The sequence below is a fragment of the Onychostoma macrolepis genome, chromosome 07, assembly GCF_012432095.1.
Source record: "Onychostoma macrolepis isolate SWU-2019 chromosome 07, ASM1243209v1, whole genome shotgun sequence".
NCBI classification, from domain to species: Eukaryota; Metazoa; Chordata; class Actinopteri; order Cypriniformes; family Cyprinidae; genus Onychostoma; species Onychostoma macrolepis.
The window spans coordinates 2,439,993-2,459,466 of NC_081161.1; the positions used below are offsets into that span (position 1 = coordinate 2,439,993).

The 19,474-nt window shown below is 35.7% G+C and overlaps 1 protein-coding gene across 3 annotated transcripts; it reads right to left on the minus strand.

Moving 5' to 3' along the window:
* Positions 1-348: 348 nt before the first annotated feature.
* On the minus strand, positions 349-6,511 carry LOC131543570 (uncharacterized). 3 transcript variants are annotated; one of them, XM_058781054.1, is made up of 11 exons: positions 6,249-6,340; positions 5,405-5,719; positions 4,990-5,295; positions 4,842-4,910; positions 4,040-4,123; positions 3,479-3,526; positions 2,878-2,919; positions 2,255-2,347; positions 1,922-1,950; positions 1,599-1,669; positions 349-1,392 (listed from the first exon to the last, which is right to left on the minus strand). In XM_058781054.1, the coding sequence occupies exons 1-11, from the start codon at positions 6,307-6,309 to the stop codon at positions 1,371-1,373; spliced, it is 1,140 nt and encodes a 379-aa protein (XP_058637037.1). In that variant the 5' UTR covers positions 6,310-6,340; the 3' UTR covers positions 349-1,370. The 3 variants fall into 3 exon arrangements, with proteins under 3 accessions (XP_058637037.1, XP_058637036.1, XP_058637038.1); XM_058781053.1 differs by lacking the exons at positions 349-1,392; positions 1,599-1,669 and having other exon boundaries at positions 1,681-1,950; positions 6,249-6,511; XM_058781055.1 differs by lacking the exons at positions 349-1,392; positions 1,599-1,669; positions 2,878-2,919 and having other exon boundaries at positions 1,681-1,950; positions 6,249-6,511.
* Between the last annotated feature and the right edge of the window lie 12,963 nt (positions 6,512-19,474).

The following is a 19,474-nucleotide window of genomic DNA, read 5'->3' on the forward strand; positions in this document are numbered from 1 at the left end:
GACTGTCGTAATTTTTAAATAAATTATTTAACCCGAAAATACTTGAATACTTGATGATCTGGCCGCCATTGTTGCCGGTTGCGCAGTGTGTTCTGGGTACCCCTTGGTTTCAAGTAAGCTCGCGAAAATGCTTGTTTTTAAGGGTATCTACCACTTCCCCTTTCCCCTACCCCTCGATCAAAACGAGAATTGGGATAGCCCTTACTCTCACGTGAAGGCGCAAAACTAAGGGGAAGGGGTAAGACAGAGAAATGGGATTCACCCTCAGTCTCTGTCTTTGAGTTCATTTTGTTTGCATTATTCAGCAGCGACCCCACAACATTGATAATGAAACAAATATTGTGAGATTAGTTAGCATTAGCATTTATTTTCCAAATATTTCTTCCATGAAGTCCTTAAACAATATTCAACAGAACCGTTAAAGTACCAGAATCATTCAGTCATAAAATGATTCACTACACATCATCTCTTCTGTTTCTTCAAAACTAACTCTCAGCTCTTACAGTTGTTAAATTAAGCATTTCTAGACATTTCTGCATTACTCACAAATGCCTCAAGCACAGAAATAGTTTAAAAGAGGATGTAAAACAGTTACGTTGCAACAGTATTTACAGTGAAAAACCACTGACAAGTCCCTCGCAGGCACAATCTGACACTAACAGAGATAGTTTTGCACAAACTCCACTGCATCCACTGTGGTTTGAACACACAATCAAGAGGTTTCTGTATGATGTCTACCAAATCTACACAAGAATATTTCACTGTAAATATATGTTTGATACAGGCTGCTTCATGTTTTACATTTATTACTGACAAATAAAATCTGATCTTACACATGTTACTGAAAGCAGCTGCTCAGTGGTTCAAACACCAAATTATCATTCTTGTCTTATTGTGATAAACATTTAAATCATCACATAACTCTTTCTGTTTTCATAATTAGTGCAAGCTGACAGCTAATTAGTCTGCAGTAATCACTCAAGAAAATAGATGATTTAATGAGAATGATTTAAGAGAGAAACTGTCATTTTCTTTGTACAAGCAGAGGTTAATGATTAAATCCAGAATTAATAATAAAGGTACTGACATTAATTCAACAAGCAAACAGCTACTTTGACATAAACATCCCAAATTGGCCAAAATATTACACTCAGATCACCACTTGGGATTGTTTGCAAAAATGTGAGAGACGGCATTTACAATAGGACTGACTGAAACCCTTAGGAGTCAGTTATATAAGGTTAATATTCCTCTGCGATTGATATTAGGAGGTCTTTGTTTAATTAATGACTGTTTAACTTATTTGTGATGGTTCTTGTTCACAAAGTCATCCTGAGGTCCAGCTGTTGCTCATCTGATAGAAGAATAAGTCACTTTATCCTCATCATGAACCTGAATGAACATCACAAATATTGTCAAACAAGGTGCAAGTGTTAACTCACAAATATTACAGCGTGATGTTAGAGCTTAACTCAAGATACAAATTTAGAGGACCTGCATCTAAGAATAAAACTGATTTAGGTGTACAAACTGTTATGTTGAGAGAAGGTGGATTCATTAGTGGCATCGACAGAAGAACAGGGAAGTGTTTTTCTCACCTCATTCTTTTTGGCTTTTGGATTTTACAGCGTGTGGCAACCTCAGTATAAGTCACTTCATATTTCTGCTCCTAAACATTAATGGAAACATGGCGAAGTAAGTTATGATTGCATCAGTGGGTTCCATTATATTTATTGTTATATGTGATATTCAAATAAGAAACAGTACAAATATACTAACTTTTCACTCAGCTGAAGTATTTATTTAACCTGACTAATAAAAGTACACATATAACTGAGACAGTCTGCCCTGGAGCAGTGATTATAGACAAAATAATAGCTAATGCATCAACCTCATGGGTCATCGGCATTATGATACTTACCACAGAGTCATTAGTCACTTTTCTGTTATCTGGAAAATAATGGGAATATTTATGATAACTCACCAACAAAACACAGAATGCAAACAATAAATTATAAAAGTCTTGAAGAATTCTAATGCTGAAAAATATCATACATTTTCTTGTTAGTTTGTTGATTGCTGTTCACTCAAGACAAACATTTCATCACAACACATACAGTACTTAACATCACATCTTAATAAATGTGTGATAAAACTGAAACTGATGTGCCTATCTGTAAATACTGATATTTAATAAAGTCTGATATTTTGAAATGCTTGTCTGCTGTAATGCCTGTAAACTCTGAAAACTCACCAGCTCTTTTTTTACGAACCACCCAAAGAATAACAGCAGTAACCAGAACAGCCAACACAGCAGCAACAACAATCCCAATCACTGAGGGAGAGACTATAGAGAGACACATTCAGATTCAGATAAAGACAACAGCAGAACATCTACTGTATATTACTGTCTTTGAAATCAAAGATATAAAAACTACTATACTGAAAGATTAATAAAATAATAATTAACACGATTGTTTCAGATTGTTAGGAGACTTGACATGATTAAAGACTTGTGGTTTGGTGGTGATGTACAAAGGACATGACATGAAGTCAAAGTTGTGATCAGCTTTTCTAACATCTCCACAGAAAAATCAGTTCAATATTTAGAGACTGATTCCGGAAGAACCCCAGAATGTGAATAAAACCACTGAAATCACTCACAAACATACGGTATATACATAACTGCAATCAGTGATATTGCTGATAGTATAGAGCAAGCATTTTTAGTTCACCATATTCAAATATTATATTTCAATGAGAGGGAAAACAAGTGATTGAGGTCTACAAATTAAATAAGACCAGTGATAAGCTTTTCTTAAAGTCTACAAAAAAAAAAAAAAAAAACACTGAAATGAGTAAGATATACATAAATACCTCGCTGTGTCGTAGTTGAAGGGTTTGGGGTAATCTGTGTAACTGTATAAGGTGGAGGATTTTAGTTCAGATGCACCATATTTGATAAAATACATAAGCATTTAAGTAATAATAAAAAAATAAAATAAAATCACCTATTTTTTTTTTTCCTTCAATAAATGTTAAGCAAAAACAGCCTCATATAGCCTCAGATGGTTTGATCAATTATATGTAAACGCATCCCTTAATGATGATGAAAGAGTGCATTTATATACTAGCTTTCACATTGACTTGCTCTTTGAGAGAGGCACAACAAGTGCTTGAGGTCTACAAATTAAACAAGATTTCTCTTTGGCTGATGATACACGGGGCACTTTTTGAGCAATGTTGCCATCAACAGCCAATCAGGTGAGACACAGGGCCCACAACCGATCTAAAATATCCAGACAGAAATCTGTTACCCATTCTCAACAGGAAAGAGCACAAGCAATATTGCTCAAAAAAAGTTGTCACATGTATAATCAGCCTTAGAGTCTACAAAAAAAAAAAAAATCAACAAAAAATATAAATTCTACTGTAAGTGTCACATTAAACCACTGAAATGAGTAAGACATATAAATACTTTGCTGTGCAGCTGAAGTTGTCTCATGGGATGTTGTAATCTTTATATCTGTATAAGAAGGAAGATTTTAGTTCTGAATCTGATGCACCATATTTTATAAAATACATCTTAGCCCTGTTTGACTTCATTGTTGTTATTATTATTATTATTATTATTAATATGAATAGCTTTTTAGCAAAAACAGCCTCATAGCCTCAGATAGTCTGATTAATTACAGGAACTGTTTAAAGCCTCCTGTAGAAATTGATTATGTTTTATCAGCAGAAATACATATTTACATCTGCAAGCAGCATCATGCCTCGTGTGTTACAAGTGATCTGTTTAATGTTGATGATTCATGATTATTTTGAAGGGTAGAACTACAAATAACACACTGTACTGGAAATGATTATGGTCATGACTGACGATCCATGTTTATCAAAAGACCCTGGACTACATTATATTCACAAATCTGATTAAATCTGAGTTGCTTTGCAGATGCAGATGTAATGATACAGTTTGTGAGAGTAACTGCAAACCACTGAAGTGAGAGACTGATGAAGTGTGTCAGAGATCATGTACCTCGTGTTGTAGGAGCTGCTGTAGTTTGGCTTGATTTCTCAGAGTCTGAGCTGCTGACTGGAATCAGTGTTGAATCCTTTACACCTGCAGAAGATGAATGTTCAGATGCATCATACTGTTGAACATTAATATTATATTTTCACACTTAATCATTACATCACACAACACAACACAGTTTGTGTTCATTTATCACAATTTACAGAGTTGTTTATACTTCTATTATATATGAAGAGGTGGACAGTAATGAAGTATTTTACTCTGCTTTGAAAGTTATTTTCAAGTGTCTGCACTTTATCAGAGTGTTTTCTTTAGAAAACGTTCACTTCACAATATTCCAAAGCATAATATTGTACTTTTTACTGCACTGCTTTTCATGTTAAATATAATGTAATACTTAATTAAATTAGAAATCTAGTGCTTTCTTACTTTTATTCAAGTAAAAGTAATTCAAAGATCAGTAAAAAGTATGACATTGTACTTTCGAATGTAGTGAAGTAAAAGTTCCCAAAAAGAAAAACACTCTGATAAGGCACAGATACTTTTTAAATTTACTTGAGTAAAGTAAAAATACTTCACTACTGTCCACCTCTGATTATATGAGAGTAAAACACAGTGATCTGCAGCCATAAACCCAGCTGATCGTGAATGAAGGACATTATTAATCATCACCTCATGTCTCCGCATCAGAGATTCTTCAGAAATTGATTAAAGAAATGTAGTTTCTTATCTGAATACTTGTCAGTGTGTCTGACTGAGGTCTTCAGCTATCAGTAAACATTCATCTTAACAGCTGATTATGTACCTGGTTGTGTAGGAGCTGCAGCTGATGTAGAGCTGGTGACTGGAGACGGTGTCTTTGTTTCGGTCGGAGCTGAAGATGAATGTTCAGATACATCATAGACTACAATCATGTTTAAATGACTGATAATTAATTGTTATAAATAATTTACCTGAATACTTGACAGTATATGTGGCTGAGGTCTTCAGCTGGTTTCTCTGTGTAACCTGACATCTCCACTCTCTGTTGTGATCTTCATTCAGGAGTGTTGTAGTCAGAGAGCTGAGACACTGTTCTGAGGAGAATATCTGAAATCTGGAGTCTGTCTGCAGATTCACACCAGCCTGATTCACCCAGATCAGATCAATCCTCTCAGAACCAACCAAAGTATCACAAGAGACTCGATCATAATATAACTGACAGGAGAGAGTCACAGAGCGGCCTGATCTGATCTCAGACTGTGAGGATGATGAAGAGACTGAAACAGAAATCAGACAGAGATTACACGACTGATTCCAGTCTTTTCAGGGACAACAATATTACTGTTTAATTCAACATATAATCATAATATTCACAGAAACACTGACCATGAAGAACATGCAGATAAACACGTGCATCAGTTCCTTGTTGTGGTCCATTCACATATTGTCGGCAGGAGTAAGATCCACGATCTTCTTTTGTGACGTTCTTGATGTTCAGAGAGCAGTCAGAGCCCAGACTCAGTCTCTCATGTATCTCTGTGTCTTTCTTCTTTATTCCTCCAGCAATCAGTTCAACTGCCTCTGAATGTCTGGTATAGATCCATGTAGTTGATGTGCAGCCAGGAAGAGCATTATTACAGGACAGACGGACATTTTCACCAGAACTGCAGAACACATGAGTCACTTCTGCTCCACTGGTACCTATATATGAAAACATATTCATATTTACTCTTACTCTAATATATTTACTCTTTTTTTTTTTTTTTTTGTGTCCTGTTTTAAGCAGAAAATTAATGCAGAGTAAACTGGCGTTAAATATCTTACAACAGTTTAGTTCATTTTATAACAATCTTAACATAAACAGACCTGTGCATCACATTTATGAGTGTAACAATATGACACACAGCAGTCTCGACTCGAGGTCCACTTTCCTGCAGAGTTTAACTCCAACCCTAATCAATCACACCGGAACAAGCTAATTAAGGTCTTCAGGATTGCTAGAAAGTTACAGGCAGGTGAGTTTTTATCAAGGTTGGAGCTAAACTCTGCAGGAACTTGAACCTCGAGGACCAGAGCTGAGAATCTCTGACATACAATATCTCAAATGTGTGAAAAATGAACTCCAGCCAGACTCACGGCTAGAGGGATTAAATTAATTAAATCATTTTTGAAATGGTTCATTATACAGATCTTTTATAGTGTATTATAGATCATGAGCAGGTTTCTTTACCTGTGAGAAGTGCAGAGAGAGTGATCAGTCCCAGCAGACACATGTGATGCTTATCAGACATTTTCTGTTTCTGTCCGTCTTTCTTTTCATTCTATATTTACATCTCTTCCTTTAAACATCATCAGCTCCTCCTGCGGGTGTTAACTTCCTCTGATCTCACCAACTAACGATTTATTCCTCACGCTATACAGCTGCATTACACTCACGCTATACAGATGTGAAAAATCATCTATACTGCATATAACAGTTAGGTTCATTCAGATTATAACTTAGCAATGCAAAATAAATGTATACAGCAACTGAAAAGTGGAAAACTAGAACATTTGTTTAAAAATTTGTAAAAAATAAATAAATAAATAAATAAATAACGAAACTCAGACAATTTAATTAACTAAAATGTATGAAAATCATTTAATTGTTTCTCCAAAAAATAGTATGTAATAGAAAATATATTATTATTATTATTATTTTTGAATTGCACTTGTTTTCTAGTTAGTACCTCACAGCTGAAAATTCAGAAAGAAAATCATGATTGCCATCCGTTTATAATGAATGGAGCCTCATGTATATATGTATATATATATGTATATATATATGTATATATATATATATATATATATATATATATATATATATGTATATATATATATATATATATGTATATATATATAAAATAAGCAGTTTGTTGCTCTGGAGAAGAGTCTGTTAAATGACTGAAATGTAAGTTTACTCTCAAGATATATATTTGTATCTTGTATTTATAACAATATATTTATATCAGATGTGAGATCTACATTATAACACAATTTTTTACAATCAGCAATCTTTTATGTCTATTTTTTTGTCCGATTTGTGTTACGCTCTTCTAGTTCTAGTATTCTCAGAGCTGTGTTTGGAAACATGTTACTACAGAGTGTGTGAACTCGCGTGAGTGGGTTTGACCGCACTGGCTCAACCCACCCGGTGTAAACTGATAGCTGTGAAATTCTCACACATTCAGATGCAGTTACTCTTCTTTCTTTAAGTGGACGGCTGCATGGTTTTAAACTCTCTATGTTTTCAGTTCATGATCGCATATGATCTGTTCAGTGCAAAATTTTAAGAAGATTGCAGCAGTTGCAGAAGTTCAGTGCTGAATCGGCCAATCAGCAGCAGTGTTTGCATCGTTTAAGTGGTGCTTGTGGAAGAAGGCCAATATCACGATTGCGACCAAGATGTGCCTTTTCCGGTCCCTAATTATTCTGATCCTACTATATGGATCGGAGACTTGGACCCTTCTGAAGATGGAAATCAACAAACTGGAGACCTTTCAAATGCAATGTATGAGCTAAGAAGTCGTCTTTGGCACAACGCCAGCTAAGGATAAGAGAGAGAGACGTTCATCATATTTAATTAAACAGAAGTTAAACCCAATTTTAATTTAATTAACCAAGTAAAATGTGCACGCGCATCCAAAAGCGATTTTAATAACCCGCGCTTTGAAACTGACTCCCTGATGCGAGCAAATTAGGTTACATATGTTATGTGCTAGCCCTTTTTGTGTCTAGACGTAATGGGCATAGCAGTAACAAACTTTGGAGAGAGAAAGCACAGGGACCTCTTGTCTCCAGCCCCAATAACACAACTCCAAACAAAATAATTTGTTATTGTTTTTTTATTAAATCATAAGAAAAAAATAATAGGAAACATTAGCTTCAGGAGGGGGCAAAGGCCAACATAACAAACAAAAGATTTCTAACTCAATTTTAAACATAACTTACCTATACATAAACCAAAAACAAATGAATAACAAAATTGAACTTCCCTAACTCCTTGACTACCCAGATAACCAGGAGAAAAGCAATTAAAGAAAAAGGCACCCACCTCCCTACAAGTTTCCTTACAAAACCCTTGAACCCTAAACAAATGTACAAATCTACAACCAAATTCACAGTAGCACCAATGGTTAGCACTCAACAACAAAACAAAGTTAGCTTGGAGCCAGAGAAAAGAAGTCCGTGTGACAGGTTACAAACTGCAACCTCTCTCTCCTTTTGCTGAGACAGTGCTGGCTTTATGCTGCTTCCTCCTGAGTGCAGCCAATCAGTGGAGCCGAGTTGAATAGGTAACCAGCAACAGGTGTATCCAATCACCTCCACGACAGTGACAGCAGTAGACATGAAAAAAAACAAAAGAAGAACAACAACAGCATACATACCACAAAACACAGAACAAAGCAAACAAAATACGTCTCAAGACGTAACACATACAATATATTGGCTGTTGTAGGCTATAATAGGTTGTGTGGTTGTCTAGCTCTGTATATGCTTGAAAAATTTGGTCTCTATTTGAGAGTAGCCTACTTTGATCATGGCTGCACTTGTTTGCACTTAAAGAACTGTGTTATTATTATTATTTATTTTTATTTTTTGTTATTTATACTGCTTTTATTTCTGTGTTCAATTTTACGAAAAGGCGTTCAGTTAGGAGGTATTCATGTACAGTTAAGGTCTGAAAAGACTCACATGAGATCATACAGAAGAGAAGCCAGTCAGTTGAGTTTGTGGCAAAACCTTTTACAGTGCTGAGTGTTGTTGTCTTTTACTGCATATGATAATTCATACTCAGAAAGTAGAGATACAATTACATTTATTACAAGATGATTAGTTAAAACAATTCAAAACGCACCTGCAGACTATTTTTCCAGTCATGTATTTGGTCATTGAAGATTTAAAAAATAATAATAATATAAATCTGGCCTCGTCTCGTTCTCATGAACCCAATCTTGTGTCTCGTCTCTTGAGTTAAGTGCTTTTGAATGCGCGTGCTAAGCGTGCATTCTACAATACAAGACATTAATTTTGTCAGACGCTCTGCAACGAATCCTCATTTAAAGTTTCTTATTGGCCAATGAGGGTCTTTTTCGTTCGTGCTGAAGTAAATTTAAAATAATAAAAACACAGTCTGGCCAATCCGAGGCCCATGCACACGTGAGGCCCCTAGGCTGCAGCCTATAGGCAAGCCTGTGCGTTAATCCACACCTGATGGTAAAACACATCAGTTTGCAATACCAAGCAGCAAAACAAGCTGTATTATACCGCTAACAATAACCTGAAGCAGATGACACGGAAGCCAGACACATTAAATTTACAAATGTCCACTCCCTCTCCAATGGGAGAAATAAGGTGGATAGCCCTTGTGTTTGCCTTTTGCTTTGTCAGTTGTTAAATGCAATGGTTGCCGTTCTACTCATGTCTCTGCTCTATTCCTTTGTTTGCTTTAAACTACCTGCACATAGATCCTTACCTCTACTGGTTTCCTCCGCTTCCAGCAACATTACAATCTGTATTTGAGTAACTATCAAAGCATTCAAAATGCTGGATCAGGTGTGTTTAATTAGGGTTGGAGCTAAACAGCCCCCAGGGCTGTGGCTCCAGGGGCGGATCTAGAAAATAATTTTTAGGGTGACAAAGGGGTGGCAACACCAAAGCAAGCCCCCATGCATAGTTTTTGGGGATGTGTTGTCTGACATGCACATTTGTGTTCACAAATAGTGCCTTACCATTAAGTAATCATCTATACTGTTTAAAAAAATAATAATAATAATAACATTTCAATATCCATCATGGCACCTAGTCAATACACAATATAAAAAAAATAAAAAAAAAACTTCAAGAGGTTTTAATGTTTCTGAGCTTGTATAATTAAAGACATTCTGTTATTAAGTAATCTTGCAGTAGATGAAAAACACTAGAAAAGTTCAAATACCAAATAATTGTATATGAACTTGGTTGCACCACAATACAGTACAGTACAAAAATAAAATAAATAAATAAATAAATAAAAAGTAAATTCAGCATCCTCTGCAACATTTGGTCAAGCTTCATTACAGTATACAGTACTATAGCAGTTTCCTGGTCTCCTGACACAAGACTATATCTCTAGGCAGTCATTTCAAGAGTTCTGCAGACATGCAGTACACATAAAAAAATAAAATAAATAAATAAAATGGTTACAAATAAAATTTGACAGTCACACGTTTGAAGGTGTACAACATGTGCTACAGTTAACTGTACATATAGAAGAGTGAAATTTCCATCATCTAATGTACTGGTACTGTACTGTAATTATACTGAATGTGTAAGTATAAAACCCATGTATATTATTCGTTCAGTTCTCTCAGTTGTCAGGATGCAGAGATTCCGATTGGTGTCATCAGTTTTGCTACCTAATGTTTAATACTCATTGTTAAACTTTTTGAGAAATGTGTTTTGAGAATTGAATTAATGATTTGGGGAAATTTCGTGAACGGCATCTTCTTATTGATTTCATGTTATTGTTTCGTCCGATATGGCAGAAAGGCCTCTATATCCATGATGAAAGTGGAGCGAGCGGTCAGAGAATCGGATCACCAAACAATTACGCGATGAATCTCCCCACATAGCAATTTTTCTCTGGCCCAGCTCCGGCCCAAACAATCAGCTTCTGCTTGGCCCACATACCGCAATGACTTACGGTCCTAGTGTGTACCAAGTCTGGATTCCAGACAAGGGCCATAACTGGCCCAAGTCTCAGCCAAGTTAATTACCCATAACTGGCCCTGAATTGGGCCAGTTATGGCCCATGTGTGGCCCTTGTCTGGAATCCAGACCTGGTCCACACTAGGACCGTAATTCATTGCGGTATGTGGGCCAAGCAAAAGCTGATTGTGTGGGACAGAGCTGGGCCAGAGAAAAATGGCTATGTGGGACCATACCTGTATGACCATAGCTGGCCCTATTCTGGCCCAGACAGCAACATAGTGTTGGCCCAGATCCAGCCCACGTGAAATCCATGCGGGCCAGATGTAGGCCGGATCTGGGCCGACACTGCTTGCTGTCCAGACTGACTGCCCATTAGTGGTCGGTGGTGATTTTAATGCTGTCATAAATCCTGCTTTAGATAAATCTCAATCTGATACAACAGCCAATCCATCCTCTAAATTACTGAATAAATTTATCACGGAGCTCAACTTAATCGATCTTTGGAGAATTCAGAATACTAAATCTAATGACTTTTTTCTAATAGACATAAGACTTTCTCTAGGATAGACTACATATTTCTCAGCCCATCTTTTATTTTCGTCTAATTCCTCCATCTCCATATTACCAATTTTATTACCTGATCATTCTGCTGTGTTGTGCAGTGTTCCTCTTTCCGATGTTAAAGCCAAGTCCCCTAGATGGCGCTTTAACATATCATTATTAAGTAATCAGACTTTCATTACTTCACTAAAATAATTTATTAAGGAATGTCTTGAAATTAATATGCCCTCTGATGTGGATCCTCAAATAATGTGGGAATCGACTAAGTGTGCCATACGAGGATTCTGTATATCTTTCTCTTCTACTCTTGCCAAAGCGAAAACTCACCAGTTTACACAATTAGAAAATAAAATCCAATCATTGCAAAACCTAAAAAAACAACATTTTACTGAGCAACAGGCTACAGAGTTGTACTCGTTAAAAGAAGAATATGATTTACTTTCACACTCAAAGGCGGAATTTATTTTACATAGAACTAGGCAAAAATATTATTTTGAATCAAAGAGACCTAGTCACCTATTGGCCCTTAGGTTGAAAGAATGTGAGTCCAAGGCATATATTAGAGCAATAAAATCATCGGATGATCAGGTCACCACGAAACCTGTGGCAATTAATGACATATTTAAAGGTTTTTACCTCAATCTCTATGAAGCCGAAACAGATTTTGATGAACCAATTTGTAAGCAGTATTTAGATTAATTGGAACTGCCTCGGATCTCACAGGTGGATAAAGAATCTTTGGAGGCCCCATTAAGTTTGCAGGAGCTTCACGTCTCTCTAAAAAGCCTTCAAAAGGGCAAATCGCCAGGTCTAGATGGTCTCCCCCCTGAATTATATTTAGAAATTTGGGATTTGGTAGGGACACTTATGCTTAATTCATTTAATTTTGCAATTGAACATGGGGTATTTCATAGAGATCAAAAAACATCACTGACTTCATTACTTCTTAAAAAAGAGAAAGACCCATTAGATTGTTCCAGCTACAGACCGATTTCGCTTATCCCATGTGATCTAAAAATCTATGCTAAAGTTTTTGCTTCTCGTATGGAGAAGGTAATTCATAGTCTGATCAAGGAGGACCAAACTGGTTTCATCAAGGGGCGCAATGCATCTGACAATATGCGTCGACTTATGGAGCGAATTTTGTGCCAATAATCATCAAACAAATCCAGTGTTTTGCAAATAAACACAATCTGCTTTGCAAAGAAAAACTCGACTTTCAAACAAACGCAAACTGATTTGCAAATACAAAACTATCTGAGAGAAAATGCAGATGTATGGACAAATATGTATTGTGTGTTACAACTGTGAGACTCATTTGCCTTTTTATGACGAAATGTGACTTGATTTTCTCACAAATGCGGCGGATGCAGGCGGATTTTCTCACATGTGTGCAAACAGATTTTCTCACAAATGCAATCCAAAAACAGCAGATGGCGCTGTTGGTCAATTTACGCTAGTCTCTCGAGACCCGAAACACCCGTTTACCTTTTCAGGGAATACAGCAGACCAACATGAGTGGGGAACAGGTGAGTTTCTGTCTTACTATATCTATAATTAACCATTTAGCCTACCTGTTTTCACAAAGAGTCCCCACTACAATGTTAGTGAGTGAAATTCACAATAAGTGCTGTAAAGTTGTTAACATGATTGATTAGTTCAAAAATCAGTAGTGACATGGCTAAACATTTAACTAGGCAGTCTTTCTCTATAAAAACTGATCCATTCTCTGTACCTCTCATCCTCTTTTGGATCGCAGGATATAGAATATATAGGCTACATATGTTGATACAATTGTTCAACATTCAAAACAATGCAGGGGTATAGCAATATATTGTCACTATATATAGTCATTTTAAAATGCAAATGTATTATGGATAGCGACAATATTGTGTACCAAAAATGAAAGCATAGACAATTTAATTTAGTATCAGATATAGTAATATCACCCAAGAGGTCATTAATTATTTACAAAAAAAATGTAAAACAAATCACATTTAGTGCAATATCTAAAACTTTTTAAATGTTATAACACTGTGCAATCATTTGTGTCAAATAATTATGTAATTTTGTAGCTAAGCAAAATGATGAATATTTCTCTTCTGGTGTCACTCTTGTCCTGTGAATTGGGGAGAAGGATCAAGTTCATGCTGATATAATACTAAATTCAGTGTTTTAATAAACAGTGGTTTACCAGTATTTCAGAATGATTTTAACAATGGAATGAGTAGAAAATAATCTTTGGGGTCGAAGACCACGAAAATAACTAAAAATACAGATACGAGTATTGCATAGTTTTAAACTGCAAAGGTTCTACTTTTATTGGTGTATAGTCTTAATAACAACAGAACAATGTGCTTTGGTTGAAATATGAAATATCTCTTTACAGGCCACTTTTAGTTTTAAATGTTGTACAAGGCGTGCATATAAACTATTGTATGCTATATATAAACATAAATATGATAATAAACTATGATATCCCTTATGAAAATTAAAGTTGGTTTTACTATAGTAAAGGTGTGGTAACCATGTTTTTGTTTTTTGGTTTTTTGCAGGTTACCATTTCTGTAATGGCAGCTTTTCTGCAAACACCATGGTATTTATTTAGTAAAACCATGGTTAATTTTCGAAAGGGATATCGATGTTTAGATAATATTTCGGTACATTTATATAGCTGAATCACAATAAAGCTCATCTGAACTTAAACTAGTTTGATTATAGTAGCCTATTTGTATAATTAGTTTAGCCTACTCCTTTCAGTACATTACTAGTTTTATACTTGTTTAAACTTTTACTGCAGAGGTAGCCTACAACATTTCTCTCCACTGTAGGCTATGTCTCAACATATATAGCAGAATGACAATAAATCTTACTTGACCTAACGTAAAAATAAAATTCATTTTTGGTACACAGTTGTCGCGATCTAAAATACATCTGCATTTTAGTATTACAATATATTGTGACAATTTATTGTTATACCCCATGCGTTTTTTTGAATGTTGAACAATTGTATCAACATATGTAGCCTATATATTCTATATCCTGCGATCCAAAAGAGGATGAGAGGTACAGAGAATGGATCAGATAATTTTTATAGAGAAAGACTGCCTAGTTAAATGTTTAGCCATGTCACTCCTGATTTTTGAACTAATCAATCATGTTAAAAACTTTACAGCACTTATTGTGAATTTCACTCACTAACATTGTAGTGGGGACTCTTTGTGAAAACACCTAGGCTAAATGGTTAATTATAGATATAGTAAGACAGAAACTCACCTGTTCCCCACTCATGTTGGTCTGCTGTATTCCCTGAAAAGGTAAACGGGTGTTTCGGGTCTCGAGAGACTAGCATAAATTGACCAACAGCGCCATCTGCTGTTTTTGGATTGCATTTGTGAGAAAATCTGTTTGCACACATGTGAGAAAATCCGCCTGCATCCGCCGCATTTGTGAGAAAATCAAGTCACATTTCGTCATAAAAAGGCAAATGAGTCTCACAGTTGTAACACACAATACATATTTGTCCATACATCTGCATTTTCTCTCAGATAGTTTTGTATTTGCAAATCAGTTTGCGTTTGTTTGAAAGTCGAGTTTTTCTTTGCAAAGCAGATTGTGTTTATTTGCAAAACACTGGATTTGTTTGATGATTATTGGCACAAAATTCGCTCCATATCATTAGACAAGGATGGCCTTTATCAGGTCAATTGTACAGTATTGCCATTGAACCATTACTTTTTAATATAAGGAAAACTCTAACTGGTTTATCGATACCCATGATCCCTCAATATTTAAGAACTATAATTACTGCTTATGCCGATGATGTTACAGTCTTTGTTAATGACAATAATGACATAAAAGCTCTATCTAGAGTCATTAATATATATGAAGGGGTATCGTCAGCAAAAGTAAATTGGGATAAGACTGAGGCTTTTTGGTCAGGTCAAAGGAATTTGGAAAATCTCCCACATCTACCAGGTAATTTAAAACGGAATAGAATAGGGATACAAATACATGGTGTGTTTTTGGGTTCTGTTGAGTTTCAAAATAAAAATTGGGAGGGAATTTTGGAGAGAGTGTGCACCCGATTGTCTAGATGGAACTGGTTGCTACCCGAGTTATCCTACAGGGGGAGAGTTTTAGTTGTCAATAATTTGGTCGCTTCTGCTCTGTGGCATAAATTCACTGTATTACAGCCTCCCGCTGGATTACTTCAAGACATTCAAAGGATGCTGGTGAATTTTTTTTGGTCAGGATAGCATTGGGTTCAAGCAGCTGTCCTTTTTTTGCCTATGCAAGAAGGGGGCCGAGGTCTTGTGGATATTTGATCTAGACTTATGGCTTTTTGTCTACAGGCTGCACAGAGACTGCTGTATAACAGTGATATTGCATGGCTTAATACTGCGGTTGCACTCTTGAGGAAAGCAGGCAATATGGGACTCAGTATCAAGACCTGCTGGAATACGTGCAGGTTTTTGGCTGATGGAAGAGTCATTGTTCCAGAATCCTTTTCTACCCTTTAGACATTTATGCTCTGCCAATTTGACAATACGATTAATAGCTGCTGGATGTGTAAAACTTGGCCACATTTTAAGCATCAGTTTGGAGACTCTGGGTGTTTGTGTCTACAGGGACATTATCCTCTGTCTGTTTTTTGTAGTGTATCAGAGTGAATCAGACAATTTAAGATTCGATCAGATTGGTGTTGAACAACCCAAAGAGCCAAATTCCACAAAGAGGCCCAGGATAAGAAGACAACGATACCTGTCCACGATACCCTGGTGCCACAAAGAACAGGAGAAACAACAAAAGAACACTTATTGATAATTCCAACTCAGGAAGGACTTTGTCAAATTTGGGGCAAGTAACCAAGATTGAGATGCACAGCATGACCACCACATATAAATCCATGACAGAAATCATGAGCTAAAGACTTCATCGGATTGATTTCTCCCACCTTGAAGACAAGAACCAGACTGAGATTCCTTATGAGACCTTTTAACCTCTTTGTTCCTCACAGAATATCCTCACATTCACAGAATGCTACAGAGACTCCCTTTCCATGTATATATGCACCACTATCATGCCCTAGTCACTCATTGTGTATGTCTTTTGAATTACTATTGAATAGTTTGTAGGTTTATATTCATGCTGGGTGTGTATGAGTTTGAAAATTCATGCTTTGAACGTTTCTATCAATCAACTCTTTGTAAAATGTATTATATTCTTGTTATAGAAATCATGTCCAAATTATACTCTGCAAGAGCAGGAAAATTTGAACCATGTGACTGATAAGATATGTTGATTTATGTAGTGGGAGGAGAAACATAGAAACACCCCGAGCTGAGACAATATCTAATTGGTGAAGACACTATTTGGGATGTGTCCAACAACCGAGTTTAAAAACTCAGGACACCATCAAATTTTGCTTTTAGCCGCCATTTTTAATTTTTTTTTGCTTTGTGCTCTTAGCCATGCTTTTTGCTGTCAATTTTTGCATTCTTCGAAGCGTGTTCCAGTGTGCTTCGGCCTGCACACCCGCTGCTACTTAAACACGATGAGAAGAAAAATCATCAAGTCTCGTTATATCCTTTTATTCTTTTACTTTAGTTCCGTTGAGAGTTTCGCGTTCTGAGTTAAGTTTTGCCACAAAGCCGTGTCTCCGAGTCCAACTCCGACTGTGCTTGCATCAAAACTTCAACCAGTCCACAACTCTGCATCTTCAGCCAACGCCCAACCATTGGCTTCCCAAGACATCACTTCGAATGACAACTGTACTTCCAGCCAATCAACAAACTTGGGAAACCCCTTTCTGCAACAAGGACAACAAGGTACACACAATGCAGGTACCTCCAGATTCAAGCTGAACTGGTGCATTTAATATAAATTTTAGCCTCTTTGAGGAACTCAGTGAAAGGTTTAATTAAATGATTCATGGTTGTTCCGGTCTATGAAATTGCACATATTGCAATACATTTTGGATTTCACATTTTCACTCTCTTAAACTCATTCTTTCCTCACTTTCTCTCTTGTGTGAATGTGTGAGTTATAGATTAGTTTATATTGTCTTAGATTTATCCAATAAATTCTTACTTATATTGAAAAGAGAAGTATCTTGTGTTTTGTGCTTACAAGTTCATATCTTAAACTGCCGATCTTGGTACTGTGCTGATGCTGTATGGCCTCGTTCAGTGAATCACTGACCAATTCAGTTCATCAGCCAAAAACAGTGACTCTGTCTAAATTCCCTATAAAACATAAATAATTCCCTTTGAGCTAAATTGACATGTTTCTGTCACGGTGCACACAGCAGGGAGGAACGAGGAACACGGAGACGAGGAGTAACTTCAAAATAATAGTCTTTAATAATGACATCAGGACAGAGCAAGACAAGGCAAGGTCGACACAGACAGGAACACCGGGGAATAACGAGTAGACCAGACGAAAACTAACTAAACAGGCAGGAACTAAATACACATGACAATCACAGATAATTACTAAAAAACTAATAATCACACTAAACAAGGACAGGAACAAGACCAAATATGGAAACAAGAGGCGGGAACAAATGACACACACGACAGAGGACTGACAGTTTCCCTTGCATTTTTACATTTATTTTATTATTATTAATTAATTAATTAATTAATTTTCTGTTGCTGTTCTCAGGACATTATTGGTGTGGGCAATAATGACAATAATGATGTGCAGGCTCTATTCAGCCCGGGTCAACACTGGAATCTGTTACTGAAATTGGTACCGCATACTGTTATTACTATTTCTGCCATAGAAATATATGGAAAAATTAGTAAGAGTAGTATGCGGTTCTGAATTCACTAGTATGTGTCGTCTGCTTGCTAAGATTCTCCCTAATGTTGCTTCTGCCTTGTTGACTGCTTTCTCAACTAATTAATGAACATTGTAATTACAATTTTATGATGACACATGATTTTTGTTTATTAGCGAGGTAGACTGAAGATGACAAAACTCACTCATAAATTACAGCCAATATTGTCATAACTGTTTGCTCATACACACAAAAGGCTATTCATGCAAGATAAGCACAATTTATGAAAAAAAAAAAAAAAAAATTGCACCTTATCACTTACACACACACACACACACATAATCAGCAAACAACTACTTGCTATGTAAAGGTACAGTGTAGTAATCATGGATATGTATACGTAGATGCCGTATTTGACAGTTCCATACACATTGACGGCATCTCGAAATGATCAACGATTCTTCAAGCACAGTAAAAATCATGTAAACATCACAATATTGTGCAGCTTCCGGTTGTAAAAACTGCTTTTCATATGTGAAAATGAATTGATTTGTGTTTGTATATATATATATATATAATTAACCCAATATTACAGGTTTTTAAACTGTAGTAACTTTTCAATGCTATGTTAGCTAACGGCTTATTTATTTATTTATTTATTACGGCTTATATATTATGTTAGCTTAGCAAAATCATGTATTGCATCTACTATTGCAGATACTCATACATGCGTATAGCTATGGTTGCAGATGCAGTCAACTTGTGTTCACAAATGAGTTCCAATATGGTGGACAGCTTATGCATAGCAATCCATAGACACATACTCTATCATATCATATCATATCATATCATATCATAGATACTACTCTGTGTATCAGGGCTTAAAAAAAAAGTGTGTGTATGTATATATATATATATATATATATATAAATGTATCAGTTCATTTTGAGCAGAATCTGTATTTTAATGCTTCTGTTTTAATGTTTCTGTCACGTGTGCCTCTGTATTATTACGGTTCCGAAACCGGTTTAAGTAGGAAAAAAGACCGGTTATAACATTATTATTATTTTAATTTTTTTTTTTTTTCCTGTAATAATAATAATAATAATAATAATAATAATAAAGTACGGCATTTTCATTACTCAAAAAGGAAAGAAAAAATAGCCTATCTTGCACTTAGCCATAGCCAATACAGCATCAGCTTTTCTAGATTATGGCCAAATGTATTAAATGTATTTATTTTATTTTTTTTAAAAACCTGCTGTTTTGTCTAAATAGACATTTAGCAAAAAATAAATAAATAAATAAATAATAATAAAATAAAATAATAACTGGAAGAATTGTAAGATAAATATATTTATTATTAAAATGATCCC

Coding starts and splice junctions, on each gene's coding strand:
- LOC131543570 (XM_058781053.1), bottom strand. CDS start 6,309: ATGTCTGATAAGCATCACATGTGTCTGCTGGGACTGATCACTCTCTCT. Junction 4,911..4,989: donor ATATACTGTCAAGTATTCAG/GTAAATTATTTA, acceptor ATTCATCTTCAG/CTCCGACCGAAACAAAGACA. Junction 4,124..4,841: donor TGCAGCTCCTACACAACCAG/GTACATAATCAG, acceptor CATCTTCTGCAG/GTGTAAAGGATTCAACACTG.